This window comes from Salvelinus namaycush, chromosome 26 (genome assembly GCF_016432855.1).
Source record: "Salvelinus namaycush isolate Seneca chromosome 26, SaNama_1.0, whole genome shotgun sequence".
Classification (NCBI taxonomy): Eukaryota; Metazoa; Chordata; class Actinopteri; order Salmoniformes; family Salmonidae; genus Salvelinus; species Salvelinus namaycush.
The window spans coordinates 23,862,087-23,880,359 of NC_052332.1; the positions used below are offsets into that span (position 1 = coordinate 23,862,087).

At 42.4% G+C, this 18,273-nt stretch overlaps 1 protein-coding gene across 5 annotated transcripts in view; it reads left to right on the forward strand.

Moving 5' to 3' along the window:
• LOC120021279 (retinoic acid receptor RXR-alpha-A-like) overlaps nt 1-18,273 on the forward strand; it is a 154,425-nt gene that overhangs the window by 4,845 nt on the left and 131,307 nt on the right. For 3 of the 5 annotated variants that reach the window (XM_038964956.1, XM_038964958.1, XM_038964957.1), the window contains exon 1: nt 7,700-7,949. The exons of 1 other annotated variant lie outside the window; for it this stretch is intronic. In XM_038964956.1, coding sequence (XP_038820884.1) covers nt 7,922-7,949 — 28 coding nt within the window. In that variant the 5' untranslated portion in view covers nt 7,700-7,921. Of the gene's footprint in view, nt 1-7,699; nt 7,950-18,273 lie in introns of those variants that run through there. One more of the 5 variants, XM_038964959.1, reaches the window with a different exon arrangement.

Consider the following 18,273-nt stretch of genomic DNA (forward strand, 5'->3'; position numbering starts at 1 on the left):
ATTTACACACAATACCCCATAATGACAAAAACAGAAATTCATTATTTACAGTGGTATTCAAACCCTTTGAAATGATACTCGAAGTTCAGCTCAGGTGTATCCTGTTTCCATCGATCATCCTTGAGATGTTTCTACAACTTTATTGGAGTCCACCTGTGGTAAATTAAATTGATTGGACATGATTTGGAAAGGCACACACCTGTCTTTATAGTTGACAGTGCACGTCAGAGCAAAAACCAAGCCATGAGGTCAAAGGAATTGTCCGTAGAGCTCCGAGACAGGATTGTGTCGAGGCACAGCATTGAAGTTCCCCAAGAACACAGTGGCCTCCATCATTCTTAAATGGAAGAAGTTTGGAACTGTCACGCCCTGACCGTAGATTGCTTTGTATGTTTCTATATATTTCTATATGTGTTTGGCCTGGTATGGTTCTCAATCAGAGGCAGCTGTCTATCGTTGTCTCTGATTGAGAGCCATACTTAGGTAGCCTGTTTTCCCACTTTTGTTTGTGGGTGGTTATTTTCTGTTTAGTGTTTTTCGTCACCTTACAGGACTGTTCGTTTGTCGTTTTTGTTGTTTTGTTGAACACTTACCACGCTGCACCTTGGTCCTCCTCTCCTTCTCCCGACGACGTTCGTTACAGGAACCACCAAGACTCTTCCTAGAGCTGACCGCCCGGCCAAACTGAGCAATCAGGGGAAAAGGGCCTTGGTCAGGGAGGTGTCCAAGAAGCCGATGGTCACTCTGCCAGAGCTCTAGAGTTCCTCCGTGGAGATGGGAGAATCTTCCAGAAGGACAACCATCTCTGCAGCACTCCACCAATCAGGCCTTTATGGTAGAGTGACCAGATGGAAGCCACTCTTCAGTAAAAGGCACATGACAGCCTGCTTGGAGTTTGCCTAAAGGCACCTAAAGACTCACAGACCATGAGAAACAAGATTCTCTGGTCTGATGAAACCAAGATTGAACTCTTTGGCCTGAATGCCAAGCGTCACGTATAGAGGAAACCTGGCACCATCCCTACTGTGAAGCATGGTGGTGGCAGCATCATGCTGTGGGAATGTTTTTCAGCGGCAGGGACTGGGAGACTAGTAAGGATCGAGGGAAAGATGAACGACGCAAAGTACAGACAGATCCTTGATGAAAACCTGCTCCAGAGCGCTCAGGACCTCAGACTGGGGTGAAGGTTCACCTTCCAACAGGACAACGACCCTAAGCACACAGCCAAGACAACGCAGGAGTGGCATTGTGACAAGTCTCTGAATGTCCTTGAGTGGCCCAGCCAGAGCCCGGACATGAACCCGATCGAACATCTCTGGAGAGACCTGAAAATAGTTGAGAAGCAATGCTCCCCATCCAACCAGACAGAGCTTGAAATGCTGCCAAAGGTGCTTCAACAAAGTACTGAGTAAGGGGACTGAATACTTATGTTAATGTGATATTTCAGTTTTTTTTTATTTTATTGTATTACATTTGCAAACATTTCTAAAAAACAGTTTTTGCTTTGTCATTATGGGGTGTTGTGTGTTGATTGACGAGGGAAAAAACGATTTAATCAATTTTAGAATAAGGCTGTAACGTAACAAAATGTGGACAAAGTCAAGGGGTCTGAATACTTTCAGAATGCACTGTATATACTGTACATTACACATTGTCCATGCAAAAGAAACAAAAAACACTTCAGTCTATAGAAAGTGTAACATGGTATGCATGAACTCTCCCATTACTCCCTTCTTGCCTCACACATTCAGGCACCACACACACACACACACACACAAACACACACACACCTTGAATTGTTGCTCAGTCACACTTGCTTTTGGTTTATTGCACAACTGGCTTTGATCTTTAAAGTGCCATGCATTGCATTAATTATGTATCTCGCCTCCGTACAAATGTGGTGAACACCTTCAATACTCAATGAGATGAGGAGCCCTCTCCACACAGGCCTAGAGGATGGCTTCAGGACTTCATACAGATACAATGTTCCCTTCCTATATTGGGCAGGAGGGACTTGAAGGGGGGAAAACAGAGTGCTGCTCTGCTATAGTATTCTGCTGCCAAAACTGCCTCCAACAATTCTCTGGGTGAAATGTAATCTCAAGTGAAAATGTATTTTTCACTCTTGTGAAATGTATATAAATACATGGTTATTCCACGTGTGCAGCATATGTGGTGAGGGATAGGATGCTGTCATTCCCAAAACAGCATAGCTGGGGAACAATGACGAACAAATTACCTACTTCTCTGTGCTCTAATGCAATGGGAGTTATGTAAATCATGCTGCTGTATAGGTAGCTCCGGGCCTGTGCAAGTGTGCCTCAACTTTTATGCATCTGCAATAAATACATAGATTTTTATATGCCATGCGGATGGCTCATGAACGCTGTTGATGCCAGTGGATGTGGAAAGACAGTCAGAGTAGGTTGTGGGAAAATAACACTTACTGTAACCCCATTTCACCATTTCTTCAAGCCCTGTCATTCTATGTATTACTTAATCTTTAGACTCCCTTTGAGAGTCATTATACTTAAAATATGACAAATGTACTCATTTTCAATAGGCCTATTATGGATGTTTATGGCCGTGCCACTGCCTTGATTTGACTGGATTATAGCCTACAATAGGTGTATGCAAGGCAAATGTGTGAATCCACTTGAGGAATGCTAGTTTCAACCCATCTATTAACAAGGCAAATGTGTGAATCCACTTGAGGAATGCTAGCTTCAACCCATCTATTAACAAGGCAAATGTGTGAATCCACTTGAGGAATGCTAGCTTCAACCCATCTATTAACAAGGCAAATGTGCGAATCCACTTGAGGAATGCTAGCTTCAACCCATCTATTAACAAGGCAAATGTGTGAATCCACTTGAGGAATGCTAGCTTCAACCCATCTATTAACAAGGCAAATGTGCGAATCCACTTGAGGAATGCTAGTTTCAACCCATCTATTAACAAGGCAAATGTGCGAATCCACTTGAGGAATGCTAGCTTCAACCCATCTATTAACAAGGCAAATGTGTGAATCCACTTGAGGAATGCTATCTTCAACCCATCTATTAACAAGGCAAATGTGTGAATCCACTTGAGGAATGCTAGCTTCAACCCATCTATTAACAAGGCAAATGTGGGAATCCACTTGAGGAATGCTAGTTTCAACCCATCTATTAACAAGGCAAATGTGCGAATCCACTTGAGGAATGCTAGTTTCAACCCATCTATTAACAAGGCAAATGTGCGAATCCACTTGAGGAATGCTAGCTTCAACCCATCTATTAACAAGGCAAATGTGCGAATCCACTTGAGGAATGCTAGCTTCAACCCATCTATTAACAAGGCAAATGTGCGAATCCACTTGAGGAATGCTAGCTTCAACCCATCTATTAACAAGGCAAATGTGCGAATCCACTTGAGGAATGCTAGCTTCAACCCATCTATTAACAAGGCAAATGTGTGAATCCACTTGAGGAATGCTAGTTTCAACCCATCTAGTAACAAGGCAAATGTGTGAATCCACTTGAGGAATGCTAGCTTCAACCCATCTATTAACAACCCATCTGGAAACATATCGGAAACTGTTAAACTACCTGTTCACTACCCTCCTGCTCTCCGGGGATGTGCAACTCAATCCTGGGCCCAACATCACCGAGCCAGCGATACGCACCGGAGTGGAAAGCGGTGGATGGCCTCGTCCACTGATCGTCGCCGCTGTGGAAGTGGGTGAGTGCTATGGTCCTATGGTTTCTCTCGACTCACCCGGCTCCAGGATAGATTTTGACTCTTCAAACATACCAAAGTCGCTATATGCGATCCCTGACTCTGCTTCTGGTACGCAAGCTGTTTTAATTAGTTCCCCGCATCCAGTGCAGGCGGGAGGGATTGTTAATTGCGCTACCGAACTGCCCCTAATCAAAACGAAACAAAACGGCCTAAACCCAGCCGTCAGAAAACACAGAAAATTTAACTTTTTTCAATGTGTCAATCACTCTCGAGTCATCTGGGACCCACGAGCTAAGCCCAAGGGACTACTAGGGGGGCACTTGAACATTCGTAGTGTCATTCCAAAAAGTGATCAAATTCAACATCTACTCACAGACTCCAACCTTGACTTTCTCTGCCTCTCAGAGACATGGCTCCATAAAAACTCTCCATCTGCTGCTTTGATTGTGCCTGGCTACAATGTTTTCAGGAGAGACAGGACTGAAGGAAGAGGAGGGGGTGTGATGATTTACATTAAAGAACATATCCGATGTAAACAAATTGAGTGGTCATGTGATAATGAACTAGAATGTATTGGCCTGAACATTACACTGTCTCCCCAAATGTCTTTTACCCTCATTGGAATGTATAGGCCACCTTCCACCAAAAGTGTGTTTTTTGATCAGTTTAATAACATGCTTAGGGAATGTGATTTTGGGAAAGAGGTCATCTTAATGGGAGATTTTAACATTAATTATGAAGACAAGTGTTGTAGGAAAACTCTCAAACGGATCACTAATACCTTTGACCTTACACAGCTAGTTAAAGGGCCAACCAGGGTGACTTGTTGCTCTAAAACACAGATTGATTTGGTGTTCAGTAATAAACCAGAGAGAGTGACTAAATCATTCAATATGGTTACTGGGCTATCTGATCATAATCTGACACTTATAGCCAGAAAGCTGTCTAAGAGCAGGTTTAACCTCTCTACTGTTAGAAAGCCTGATCAACTAAGAATACCTAAGAATACCTAAGCTATTTTGAAAACGCAATTAAGGGAATTAACTGGAATGATCTCTTGTCCTATGCAGACGTGGAAGCTGATAGTCAAGTTTTTCTATCCACAATCCAGACTACATTAAATGGTTTCCTAAAGAAAATCAAATCCAAACCTGGCCAAAAGAGCACTCTTCCTTGGCTAAATGGAGAAATCTGGAAATTGATGAAAGAACGAGATTATTATCTAAAAATAGCCCTAAGATCCAAATTAGAGCATGACAGACGTAGGTTTACCATGTTGAGAAATAAGGTGATGAAAGAAATCAGACAGGCCAAGGCAAACTTTTTTATTAACATAATTGGTGAAGCAAAGGGAAATTCTAAACTGATCTGGGAGAATCTAAAAAAGTTAACAGGGAAAGACCATAGTAACACTGCAAAAAGACTAGAAATCATGGTGAATAACAATCTAACACAGGATGCAGTCGAAATAGCAATAGCCTTCAATTCCTACTTTAGTGACTCTGTCAGGGTACTGACACAGAACCCCTCCACTGGTTTCTTGGGCTCAGTGCTAGTAAATGATGCTCAACCTGTCTTCATCATAAGGGAGGTTTCTGAGTCAAAGGTGGACAAGGTGATTAGCTCACTAAAGAACTCTAAAGCCAAAGATGTGTTTGGGATGGACTCTACCTTTCTTAAAAACTACAAAGAGTCACTCATTGGCCCCATTACTAAGGTCACCAACACATCTATTGGTCTCGGGGTGTTTCCAAGGGTATGGAAGTCGGCCATAATAACGGCCATCTTTAAATCAGGCGACCCTGCTGACGTGAGTAACTACAGGCCCATTAGTATACTACCTGTGGTGTCAAAGGTTGTTGAAAAGTGTGTAGCAGAACAACTGATTGCCCACCTCAACAACAGCCCCTTCACATTACATTCCATGCAGTTTGGCTTCAGAGCGAAACACTCCACAGAAACGGCCAACTGCTTTCTTCTGGAAAATGTGAAGTCCAAGATGGACAAAGGGGGCGTTGTTGGGGCTGTGTTTCTGGACCTAAGGAAGGCTTTTGATACTGTTAACCATGAGATTCTCATCACAAAATTGTCCAAGTTCAACTTTTCCCCCGATGCCTTGAGATGGATGAAATCATACCTTGAAGGCAGAACTCAGTGTGTCAGAGTGAGCAATGAGCTGTCGCCCACTCTTAGCTATGATGTGGGTGTGCCCCAAGGGTCAATACTGGGGCCCCTCCTGTTCAGCCTGTACATTAATGATCTGCCTTCTGTCTGTACTGGGTCTGAAGTTCAAATGTATGCAGATGATACAGTGATATATGTGCATGCAAAGAGCAAACAACAAGCTGCACAAGAACTCACTACTGTAATGGTCCAGGTTACAAAGTGGCTCAGTGACTCGTGTTTGCATCTCAATGTGAAAAAAACTGTTTGCATGTTCTTCACAAAGAGGGCAACAGATGCTACTGAGCCAGATGTCTATGTGTCAGGGGAGAAGCTCCAGGTGGTATCTGATTTTAAGTACCTTGGCATCATACTTGATTCCAACCTCTCTTTTAAAAAGCATGTGAAAAAGGTAATTCAAATAACCAAATTCAACCTAGCTAATTTCCGATTTATACGAAATTGTTTGACTACAGAGGTAGCAAAACTGTACTTCAAATCTATGATACTCCCTCACTTAACATACTGCTTGACTAGTTGGGCCCAAGCTTGCTGTACAACAGTAAGACCTATTCAGTCTGTCTACAAACAGGCTCTCAAAGTGCTTGATAGGAAGCCCAATAGCCATCATCACTGTCACATCCTCAGAAAGCATGAGCTCCTGAGTTGGGAAAATCTTGTGCAATACACCGACGCATGTCTTGTATTCAAGATCCTAAATGGCTTGGCTCCCCCTCCACTCAGTATTTTTGTTAAACAGAAAACCCAAACATATGGCAGCAGATCTACAAGGTCTGCCATGAGAGGTGACTGTATAGTTCCCCTAAGGAAAAGTACCTTTAGTAAATCCGCTTTCTCTGTGAGAGCTTCCCATGTCTGGAATACACTGCCATCAGACACACATAACTGCACCACATATCACACTTTCACAAAATGCTTGAAGACATGGCTAAAGGTCAATCAGATTTGTGAACATGGTCCCTAGCTGTGTGTTGCCGCTTTCCATGTCTGTTGTCTGTAACTTGTGAGGTGTGGAAACACTTTGTTGCTTTTATGAATTTTGTCTTGCTGCTTTTTGTTCTATGTTGCTCTGTCTGTATGCTACGTCTTGTTCCATGCTGCTATTGTCTATATTGTAATTGTTTTTAATAACCTGCCCAGGGACTGCGGTTGAAAATTAGCCGGCTGGCTAAAACCGGCACTTTTACTGAAACGTTGATTAATGTGCACTGTCCCTGTAAAAATAAAATAAACTCAAACTCAAACAAGGCAAATGTGCGAATCCACTTGAGGAATGCTAGCTTCAACCCATCTATTAACAAGGCAAATGTGCGAATCCACTTGAGGAATGCTAGCTTCAACCCATCTATTAACAAGGCAAATGTGCGAATCCACTTGAGGAATGCTAGCTTCAACCCATCTATTAACAAGGAAAATGTGCGAATCCACTTGAGGAATGCTAGTTTCAACCCATCTATTAAGACACTACAGAAGGAGTAAGAAAATTGCCACTTCAATTACTCTCCCCTTGACTCAATTCAAAGTTATTTGAGATGCCAAGTTGTGAGTAAATACTATCTTGGAGAGCTTGGTTTCATACCGGCTAGCAATTCTGTTTTTTATGGACCGATGCTAAACTGACAGCTATATGAGGTTAGGCCTGCTTATTTAACACGTTTCACACGTTGGCTTCCAAAACTAAAAGTCCTACAAGGGACTCCTTTTACACTCCCCCTTTCTCGTGTGTCGTTGCGGTTTGCTTGCGTTGGTGCGAGTCCCCCTCACGTGGGTCCCTATTGCAGTGCGGATCCAGTAGTTGGAGTTCTAAACCTAGCCCAAGAGAGGGAGCGCAAGGAGTGAGCTAACAGAACTAGAAACTATAGGTGCATTTTTACTCTATCGAACATCGCTTTTGAAAGACTGTCACTTTTACTGCCCTGGAGCCATCTTTCCAGCCTTTTAGTATAACGCCATCGATCCCCGCCTGAAAACTCACACACGGTCGTGTCAGCTGGCATGAGCTAACCCACCAGACATGGAAACCAAACCTTTCATGTCATTGGGTAAGTTTTTCATCAATTAAAAAAATATATATATTATTGCAATATGGGTGTTTGAGATTACAATGTTACAACGTTTAGACTCACGCAATGCTGACGAGCAATGGTGTCATTTATGCACTGCATTTTGAAGCGTCAGAAATGAGTAGGCAAGCCTAATTGCGTTCATGTAAAATTATAATAATGTTTAGGTTACGTTATGCGCAATATATGGAAAGACACATAGACTTCTTGTTTGTAAATATCAAAACATTTTCTCAGCGTAGCCTATGTTTCACTGAAAAGAGAGAGAAACTTGAGTCGCGCCAGGCTTGTTAAATATAAGCGGCTGCTACTCTGCCGTGTACCACACTCCTATCAGAGCTGATGACATTCGATTGATTAGGGTGACATCTCATTCAGGAAAATTATAGCCTACTCTCTCTTTCAGTAGATTTAATATCTGAGTATTCTGCAAACTATTGTCGATTAGCATTTTTATGGCACTTCCAGCTAATTTAATTTAATCTAAGGAGGCTATAATGCAAAATTGTATGGTAGGCTATTTGAAAATCTACATTTACCCGGCAGGGAAACAAACCTGACTAAATTGCATTGCATATGCACTTGGGAAATAGTTTATTATATACGTAAAAACCTCCATAGCCTACCTTTGGTAGCGAACTGTTGTTCATGGTAGACTACCAGTATACCGTTTTTACAGTAAGTACATTAGTCTACGCGCAATGGAGTCGATACAATAGGCTACAATAGCCTGCCACTGAAAGTGTTCAAAATGGACTGCACACTCCTTGAGTAAATACCAGCCAGAGAATACAAATGTAGGCAATAGGCCGACGTTTACTAGAGGTATTTGTTTGAAGAGGCAAGCGTGCTAGACAATGTAGCCTTGCGCAATTGAATATATGCCATGTATTCGTCGCAAACCCAATTTATTGGCCCGGTTTGTATTTTTGTTTCCACCCAATGTTTTGAAGTCGTGTATGAGTAGGGGTTCGAACGATGAGAGGGTGAGGGTCCAACTCGAGCACGAGAGACAACTCAGAAAGTTGATACTGGGCGTTGGAATGATTTGGTGTTTAGACTCATGTTGTTGCGGAAATTAAAATCCATTTTGCACTTATTGCTTATCAATAACAAGCCCAATTTGATTTATTTTATTCGATAAAAAGTTGACTCTTTTAAAGCAATTAAGTAATGATTATAAACGTAGATGTATGGAAATGTACACTATATTGAAATGTATACAATATGGTTTTTATTCTATTGATAATGCTGAGTGTTATCCGTCTTATGGCTACAACATGTTAAGAGCATGGGTATGAAAGGCCATTTTTGGTCATTCGTTGTTAAGTTGTTTTTCACATAACCCGTTTTCTTTTGCAGTTCAGAATTATGTTAATTGATTGTATTGCTTCAGCACTGTACCCGTTTTCATTACAGCAGTCAATTATGATGATGAAAATGATGATGAAAATGATTTTAATTAGCATTATTTTCATGTAGTAGTAATTAGCAATATATAGTCTAGGCCTAGTATCTTTTTGTCCTAAACTATATGAGAAAACAACTTATAACTTATATTATTTCAACTTAGAATGTGGATTTATAGGTATTTTAAGTCTCTTAAGCGTATTTTAAGTCCCTTAAACACACACACACACACACACACACACACACACACACACACACACACACACACACACACACACACACACACACACACACACACACACACTTACGGTGTAAATCATTAATACTCAGCTACTGTATGTCTGGTGAACTGTATAGAGCACAACTTGTCCCATGTAGCAGAGACATAGCTGAGAGCTGTAGGCAGCCGTGTTATTGTGTCTGCAGGTCTTTCAGGGGCGCCTCATGTTACACCTTGACACATCATCAGCCCGCCTGCCCGCCACCGCCAATATGCACAGATGAGAGGCACAGGGACTTCTGAGATATCTCTATCTAATTACACACCTGATCACTGGCACTGTGACCACACAGGCCTTTATATGACTTATCAGACATACATCTCACATATCACCATGCCAACTTTCACATAGACATGACAGGTTGCATTTACAGGCCTACTGTAGTTTCCGTGTCTCTATATTAAAATCAATTACGGTTAGATTTTTCCCAAAATTTTAACAGACCCAGCATAGCATGGAGCCTGTGTGTGTTGAAATAAAAGTGTAATAGCAGTGTAATAGTTGAAGTGTTTTATTAATCAGCATCTCTCTATGCTTCTTTAGTACAGCCAAGGTTTTTATCACTCTACACTGTTTCAACATGCTGTATCAGCAAGCCATTTTTCGTCAGGTCTTGATTTGTCGGCCCTTAACTCGGGATTTAAATACAAACTTTCCCCAAACTCACTCTAACGCTCTGATTGTTAATTGCGCACTTCAAGGACACCACCAACTCTGATAAGCCCTTGAATGTATTGATTAGCTGCTCTATGTAATTATCTAGAGTTGTGCTGCATTAGGAATTCAAACATGCCACTGTTTGAAATGACAGCTAGAGTATTTTACAGTCATGGATTGATTGTTGGCTGTGATGATTACATCCTGCTTTTGGCACGGTATGTTCTCTAGGGTGCTAGCTAGCCGCTGGAGCATGTTTTTTCTGTTTTTCTCCCTCCTCACTTAAAGCTGTGACGAATGGAGCGGTGACATTGAAAACAGACAATGTCTTCATTTTGTCAAAGGAATTTGAGCGTGGCTATCACAATGAGCCAAGAAACTATGTTCTGAAATGTAGAGTGTCTTTTGCCAGCTAAGGATGGATTTTGGGAGATGGGTTGTATTTAGCTTTGTGTATTATAAAACAGAGAAAGGGATACGGCATTAAATAGCCTGTCTGCTCTATAGAGCAGATCCTGTAATAACTGAGATGTACTATGTTATCTATGACGAGAGATAACTGAGGATAACTGACCTCATATATCCTAATGTATACTATGTAACATGAGGGTTGTGACACTGTTTCAACGGCGTGTGGACACAGTTGAGGTCAGGAGATTGTCTGTAGCTTCACATGGGTTTATGTTGAATTGTTGATTTAATGGAACTAACTGAATGTAAATAACAAGTATTGCTTGTAGCATGACAATGATTGTGATTGTGTGATGGTGAGAAAAATATAGATGAACTCTTAGGCAGGGTTTCCAAACTGGCTGCCGTGGGGGATTTTATTTGCCCCCCCAAGTTTTTAGAGCAAAAAAAATGTTTTAGTCAAATATCATATCTGCTTGGGCCTCTTGTGGTCAATTTGCAGACTACAAATGATTTGTAATTATGTTCCAGCCCCCTGACCATCCGCTCAAGAAATAATTGGTCCGAGTCTGATTCTAGCTGATGATCCCTGCTCTTAAGGGATTGGTTAACTATTCATTTTTCTATTTGATGGAACCAGATTGGACAGAGACCTTTTGGTGGATGCCAGCGTGGCATTGGCCTTGGTGTTACACTCAACCCTGACTTTATTCACTCTAAATCTAAAGAATACTAGTAGTATGCAACAATGTCTGGTATGGGCCTTATTGATGAGCTGCTCTTCTAAGTGTGTCCCGCCACCTGTTACTGAAGTTGTTTATGTTATTCCTAGTACCTCTACAAGTCAAGGATATTCACTTTATTGTTGTTGTGTTTGTTTGAGGGGGTAGCCTATTTCAGGAACAGAAGGTAACCCCCCCACCCCTCGTCTTCCCACCCATGAAGTTCATGGTCGTTGATGAGAAAGTGAGATTCATGGTTGGGGGGGGTAGAGGCAGAAGGTGGGAGACAGGGTGGAGGGGGCAGGCTGCATTCCTCTCCTGGCAGTAATTCAGGAACAAAGGTAATACCAGGAGTGGGTGTGTGTCTGCTGGGAGGAGGGAAGCGGCTTGGCCCAAAGCGCCTTGGCCCAGTTTGGCTTTTACAACCGTCCAGTTTTGCTATCCTTTTGAGAGGGGGCTGCAGCTGTCATTTTTATTGGAGGAGGTTTATAGCGAAAGTTAATGGCTTAAAGTGACAGCTCTCGCTCTTTCTCCCTGACACTCTCTCCCCCACACCCCCCCAAGCCTCACTACTCCTTCAAATCAAAGGAAATGTGCCTCCCCTCCAGCTACCTCCCTCCCTGCTGGCATCAGAACCAAATGTACAAGAGAGAGAAAAAATTGAAATATAATTATGAGCGCAGCTGCAAATTAATTTGTATATTTTTTTTAAACTGAAAGTTAAGTGCCTTGAAGTCTAGACTGCCACTTTTCATAGAATATCTGTGCTGCTGTACATTAAGCATTAATGTTCTGCTCTGCTGGCAATTTTAAAATACCTCTCTGACTCTGGGAGAGAAAAGCTGTGCACATCAATGCTGATGATCATATGCTGTATCACACCAGTCCCAGCCTGTTTCTGCTCTCATAACAATACTGATCACAAACTGCTGCTGGTGGGGCTTTAAACAGAGATGGCAGTCGCTCAAACACTCATTAATTATTTGTGTTTTGAGCCATGTAGGTAGCAGGAGAGCTTTATTGATAAGGGCTGCACTGAACTTTGAACCTCAAACCTTGACCTCTACCTCCTGCTTGCTTTATCATTGGAGGAGTTTTGCTTCGGGCATTCAATATTTTTTACCAGCTTTTTTCATCTTTCACCATTCTAAGACCGCTTCGTTCCTGCTGCACTGCTGAACATTTGTTTTGCATTGACCGGTTTCAAAATGTGCTTTCCTCTACATTAGCTGACAATTTACTCCTACAGATTATTCCTATAGAATATTCCTATTCCTGCACTTCAGGACCTGTTCTGTTTGTTTTGCAGGCTGAGTGAGTGTGAGAAGGTGTCGGTTCAGTTCTGTGGGACTGAGAGTATTCAGGATGCGTACAGCCGCTCTTTTGAAGCGGAAACAGTCTCTGTGGGGATTTGAACAGATCACACTCATAATTCACACAGAGAGGAAGGTCGCTCTGCCCTCCTAGCCAGAGATCCTACTCCTTTATACTGAGAGAGAGAGAGAGAGAGAGAGAGAGAGAGAGAGAGAGAGAGAGAGAGAGAGAGAGAGAGAGAGAGAGAGAGAGAGAGAGAGAGAGTCTGTCCACTAAACTGTCCACTAAAGCAGGGTTTCACAAATCCGGGCCTGGGGCCCCCCTTGGGTTGTCACGTTCGTTATAATGAATGTCGGACCAAGGCGCAGCGAATGTAGAGTTCCACATAATTTATGAAAGAAGTGAAACTATAGCAAAGCAAAGACTACAAACAAACCGTGACTACAGAGGTGCAAACTGCACTAACTCCAAACAATATCCCATAAAACACAGGTGGAAAAAATGCTACTTAAGTATGATCCCCAATTAGAGACAACGATAGCCAGCTGCCTCTAATTGGGAATCATACTAAAACACCAACATAGAAAAAACTAACTAGAACCCCACATAGAAAATATAAACTAGACTAACCCCCCTAGTCACGCCCTGACCTACTCTACCATAGAAAATAAAGGCTTTCTATGGTCAGGACGTGACATGGGTGTACGTTTTGTTCTTTAAAAAAAATACATGTATTTTGTTGGACATAAAAAAACGGTAAGAACACCAGGAAATAAGCTCCAATTGAGTTTAATTTTGGAAATCTGTTCCCACGCATAATAGAGAGACACGTGATCGTATACAAATATAAGCAAGGTTTGGCATGATTATGTTTTAGTCAAATATTATATCTGTTTGGGATTCTTGTGGTCAATTTGCAGTCTGCAAATGATTTGTAATTATGTTCTAGCCCCCCGACCATCAGCTCAAAGAAGAATCTAGTTGATGATCCATGCACTTGAGTATTATTGTTAAACAGCCATCAAGGACTCAAAAGAACAGAGTCGTCGTCCCTGGCCAACTTTATTTAACTAAAAATCTCTTGAAATGTGTCCTGAGTTGAATTATACCCTTGTCAAAAAGTTTATTGCTTGTAAGTTCAGTCAAAAAATATGTGAATTAGTCATGAGAGCTGATGTGGTTATTCACAATAACATCGCTGTTGATTTCAGATTTTTTAATGCTCCTTTATGATCTGTACATTTTTTAAATAAATCATTAACCTTAATGACCTTTAAGTCCATCTAGGAACACTGATCAAAAACAAAACTAGTGATTTCTCCATAAAAAACATTTAATTTTAAGCCGTTTTAAAACAAGTATTTGTCTATGTTATTTCAGCAATGGTAATGCAGCCCTATTATAGCTTGGTTAAAATAAGAATACGTGTTTTTAAGTGTTTATCTACAGTGTATATCTGACAAATACCGGTTGAGCTATTATGAGTCAATTTAAAAATGATCACAAGCTTTGATGAAGCGTTTGAAGTCTTTGCTCTCATCAGAGAGTGAAAGTGACTTGGCCTTTGCATGGGTGCTCACACACACACACACACACACACACACACACACACACACACACACACACACACACACACACACACACACACACACACACACACACACACACACACACACACACAAAACCCACAGAGAAACAGACAGAAGTAGAAAGGTGAATTTATCATCACAGTTTTATAGGGTTTCCTATCAGGTGTTTCTAAGACATAGATGTGTTGGGATCTTCCCCACCTCCAGCCTGCAGCGTGCTACTACATCTGTCCCCTTAACAGGCGCCAACCACAGAGTTCGTTGATGATCAGTGTGCTGCAGGCCAGAAGGCCACAGTAGCAGCGCAGCACGTCTGTTAGCCACTCTGCACAGGTTAGGGGAAGGTGCCATGATGTTCAGCCTCAGACAGGAAGCAGAGAGGTGGAAGGAATTGGTACAATGTTGTGGGCGGAGGGGTGGAGCGATGGAAGGGCACAGTGCATGGGCAGACCCAAAGGTTCCTTAACCGCTGTTTTTGTCAAGCAGACACCAAACACACACACTAGAGTTTATGTTAAAGCCCTGCACTTACATAGCACATGATTTGCTATTGATCTGGTGTTGTGTTTCTGATGTTTACTCAGCTGATAGATGACATCAAAAGGAAGCAGCGCAAGACAATATTTGTTCTTGTTCTGGGTTCTGCTTTTGATTGCATGGCTGCTTTCTTCAGATGTTTACAGTGCTAGCTGTCATGGACTGCATGTACAGAGTGTGTACCTACCACCGTGTCTGCAGTAGGAATATATGCTCCCGTTAAAGTCATGTTGTGTGCTTTGGCATTGAGCAAGGATCTGTGGAGCTGTCTTGAGTATTTTATACATTAATCTATAGGGATATGTCTGGATTTAATGTGGAAGGAGGGAGGGAAAAACGGAGAGGAAGGGAGAATGAGTTGAGAGGTGAAAAGAGAGAGTGGAGTGAGTGAATGAACAGTGAAGAGAGAGAAAGGGAGGGAGAGGGGAAAAAGAAGGAAAACAGTGTTTAGAAGTTAGTGGAGAGTTCATAGCGGTATATCTACTCATACTCAGGCTTACAGTGGTGTGCTTAAAACAACCAGTCAAATTAAGGGCCATGATTGTAATTAGGATCCATTACATAAACTACCCAACAGTCCTAGCAATAGAGATACGATGGAGGATGTGGAAGGTCCAATGTAGCCATTTTTATCTCAGTATCAAATACGTTCTGCGTAACAGTTAAGTACCTGTGATTGTTTTACATCCAAATAGTCAACAATAAACAAAAATGACTTCTTAGCAAAGAGCAATTTCTCAAGCAATATATTTTGCTAGGACTGTCTGGGAGCAGTCTTAATGCAGAGGGGGAAACTAGCTGTTATTGGCAGAGAGGTTTGGAACTCTCTTTCTTATTGGTCTATTATTAGCACATTTCATCAGGCAGGTCAAAACTCCATCCCACCAAAACAGGCTGAAATTTTAGGTGGTCTTTTCAAACAGCTCATACACTAAATGGGCATTACCAACATTTTCAAAAGGTTACAGTATTATTCCAACATCATAGTGTGTAATATATATAAAACACAGTAAAATAATGTTCTTGACTGCACTGGGCCTTTAAGATGGCAAATTTAAGATAATATTATGACACTATGTATACCCTGAAAAACAATATGCCCAGTTGGGTTCCAAAAACATAAATAATAATAGTAATTTGTTGGTGCTTATATTTGTTATATTTCACACATGTACGTATGTATTAAAGGCATGATCTAGATTCATTTAAGTCTTTGTATTGTTGTAGCATTTTTTTCACAGATTTTCCAACTGAGAAAATGAAAAGTGTGATTTACTGTTTGTTGACACCTCAGAGTTGTCATGTTTTTCCTGCTTCCGACCAGACTACCTCAGCCCCCTCAGTTCTGACGCGCGACACCATATACACTCTCTAGGCAGGCAGAATGAGAGTCTGGAGGGCTTGTCACCTGTGGTTAAACACTTAGCCGGGACCGTCTGCTTTCAGGCGTACTTTCCACAGAGGTGGAATGGTGTTGAGGAGGAGGTGCTCTGTCTGTCTACCTGTAAAAACAATATTTGGGCCACAGTGCAGCTACTCTAGACTGGAGCAGACAGCCTATACATACAAGTCTCACCCCTACCCTTGAGTGGATGTGGTAGGGCGATAGGTGAGCTGATGGTGCTGCTAAATCATTCCACCCCTGCCACATAGGACAAAGAGCACAGGCATGTCTTATCTTCCATTCATTATCAACCACTATGCTGAGAGTAAGAGTGAGAGAGGGAAGGAGAGAGAAAGAGCAGAGACACAACATCAGGTGACTATTGACTTCCCTCTTCACTCCAGGGAAAAGTTGTTCTCTCATATTATGTTGGAGCCAGAATGTGAATAGGTGGCTGGGTGACAACTCACCCCTCCGTATCTTTGCTGCTGTAGACGTAGACATATTGACTTTCTTTTGTCATATTACATGTAAATATCATGTTTCACACACAAAATGGCACGCTGTCTTCATTAGATCAAATGAAGCCGTGCCAGGAACAATCCTCAGAACTAAAGAGCACTTGTGTTGGAGTTTGTTATTTCATCCTCTCAAGAAAGACTTTCAAATAAAAGAGTTGAGCAGGCAGGCAGGCAGGCAGGCGGGCGGGCGGGCGGGCGGGCGGGCGGGCGGGCGGGCGGGCGGGCGGGCGGGCGGGCAGGCAGGCAGGCAGGCAGGCAGGCAGGCAGGCGCTGGCCATGTCTTTGTTATCTGTGTGTTCTGCATACCACAGTGCTTACTTTCCAGTGCCTGCAGAAATGACAAGTTCAAGTGTCGCTTTTAGGATGCTTTCTTCTGTTTCAGCCTGGAATGAGTAACAAGAGACCAGTTCAGATTATATAGGCCACATCAGAGCCAGACTAGAGCACGCTGGAGGAGGGTGTGTGTCCTACGTAGTGCGAGGCCTGGTTGGGAGTGAGCAGCAAAGGGCAGGGAGGCTCAGACTGCCAGTGTGTGAAAGTCAGGGGTTGTGACAAGGTCATGCTCTGTGGGAGGCTTGCGGCCTCTGGAGAAACACCAACGCTTCTGCTGCTTCTGTCTCGACGTGGAGGTGAAGAGAGAGAGAGGGAGGAAAACAATGAAAACAGGTAGAATAATATCAGCCACGGACACAAGGGAGAGGCAGGGAGGTTTCCATTTATGTCTTGCTGTACACCTGGTATCATCAACTAGATTCAGTCGCGGGCCAATTATTTATTGAGCGGATGGTCGGGGGGCTGGAACATAATTACAAATCATTTGTAGACTGCAAATTGACCGCAAGATGCCCAAAAATATATAATGTTTGACTAAAACATAATTTGTTTGTTAATGGATTCGGTTAGAGATAAAGGGATGCTATTAATCGCTATCTTTCTCTCTCTCTCTTTCTCTTTCTCTCTGTTTCTCTCTCTTTGTGAAATGAGAGAGAGTGCATTGGGTGTTTATTACAGGATTCAGGAGGATGCTACTCTGCCCTCATGGCTATTAAACCCCTCACTGAAAAGGTGGCATCAGGGGGAACTGTTCTAAAAAGGTGGGGTGGGGTTGGGGGCGCAGAGGAGAAAAGGCCTGGGGGTTGGAGAGAGAGGAAGTCCTGGAAACGGTGAGCGGAGCAGAGGAAGGAGAAAACATCTGGAGAAATTCCCTGGAATTTAACGGTCCACTCCTTTGATTTAGTTTTTTTTTATCAGTCCTGTTTTCATCTTCAAAGTTCTAGCCCGGTGTTGCAGGCACGTAAATGAAGGTTCTAGCCCGGTGTTGCAGGCACGTAAATGAAGGGGAGTCTCCCGTGCAGGTTGAGTCATTCCAGACTTTATAGTGGGCCAAATTGGGCCCATGTGACTAGCTCCCCTTTGTGCAGGCCGAGCTAATTAAATGGCACAGAAGTGAGAGGGCGTCCGGATGGCTGTGGAGCCA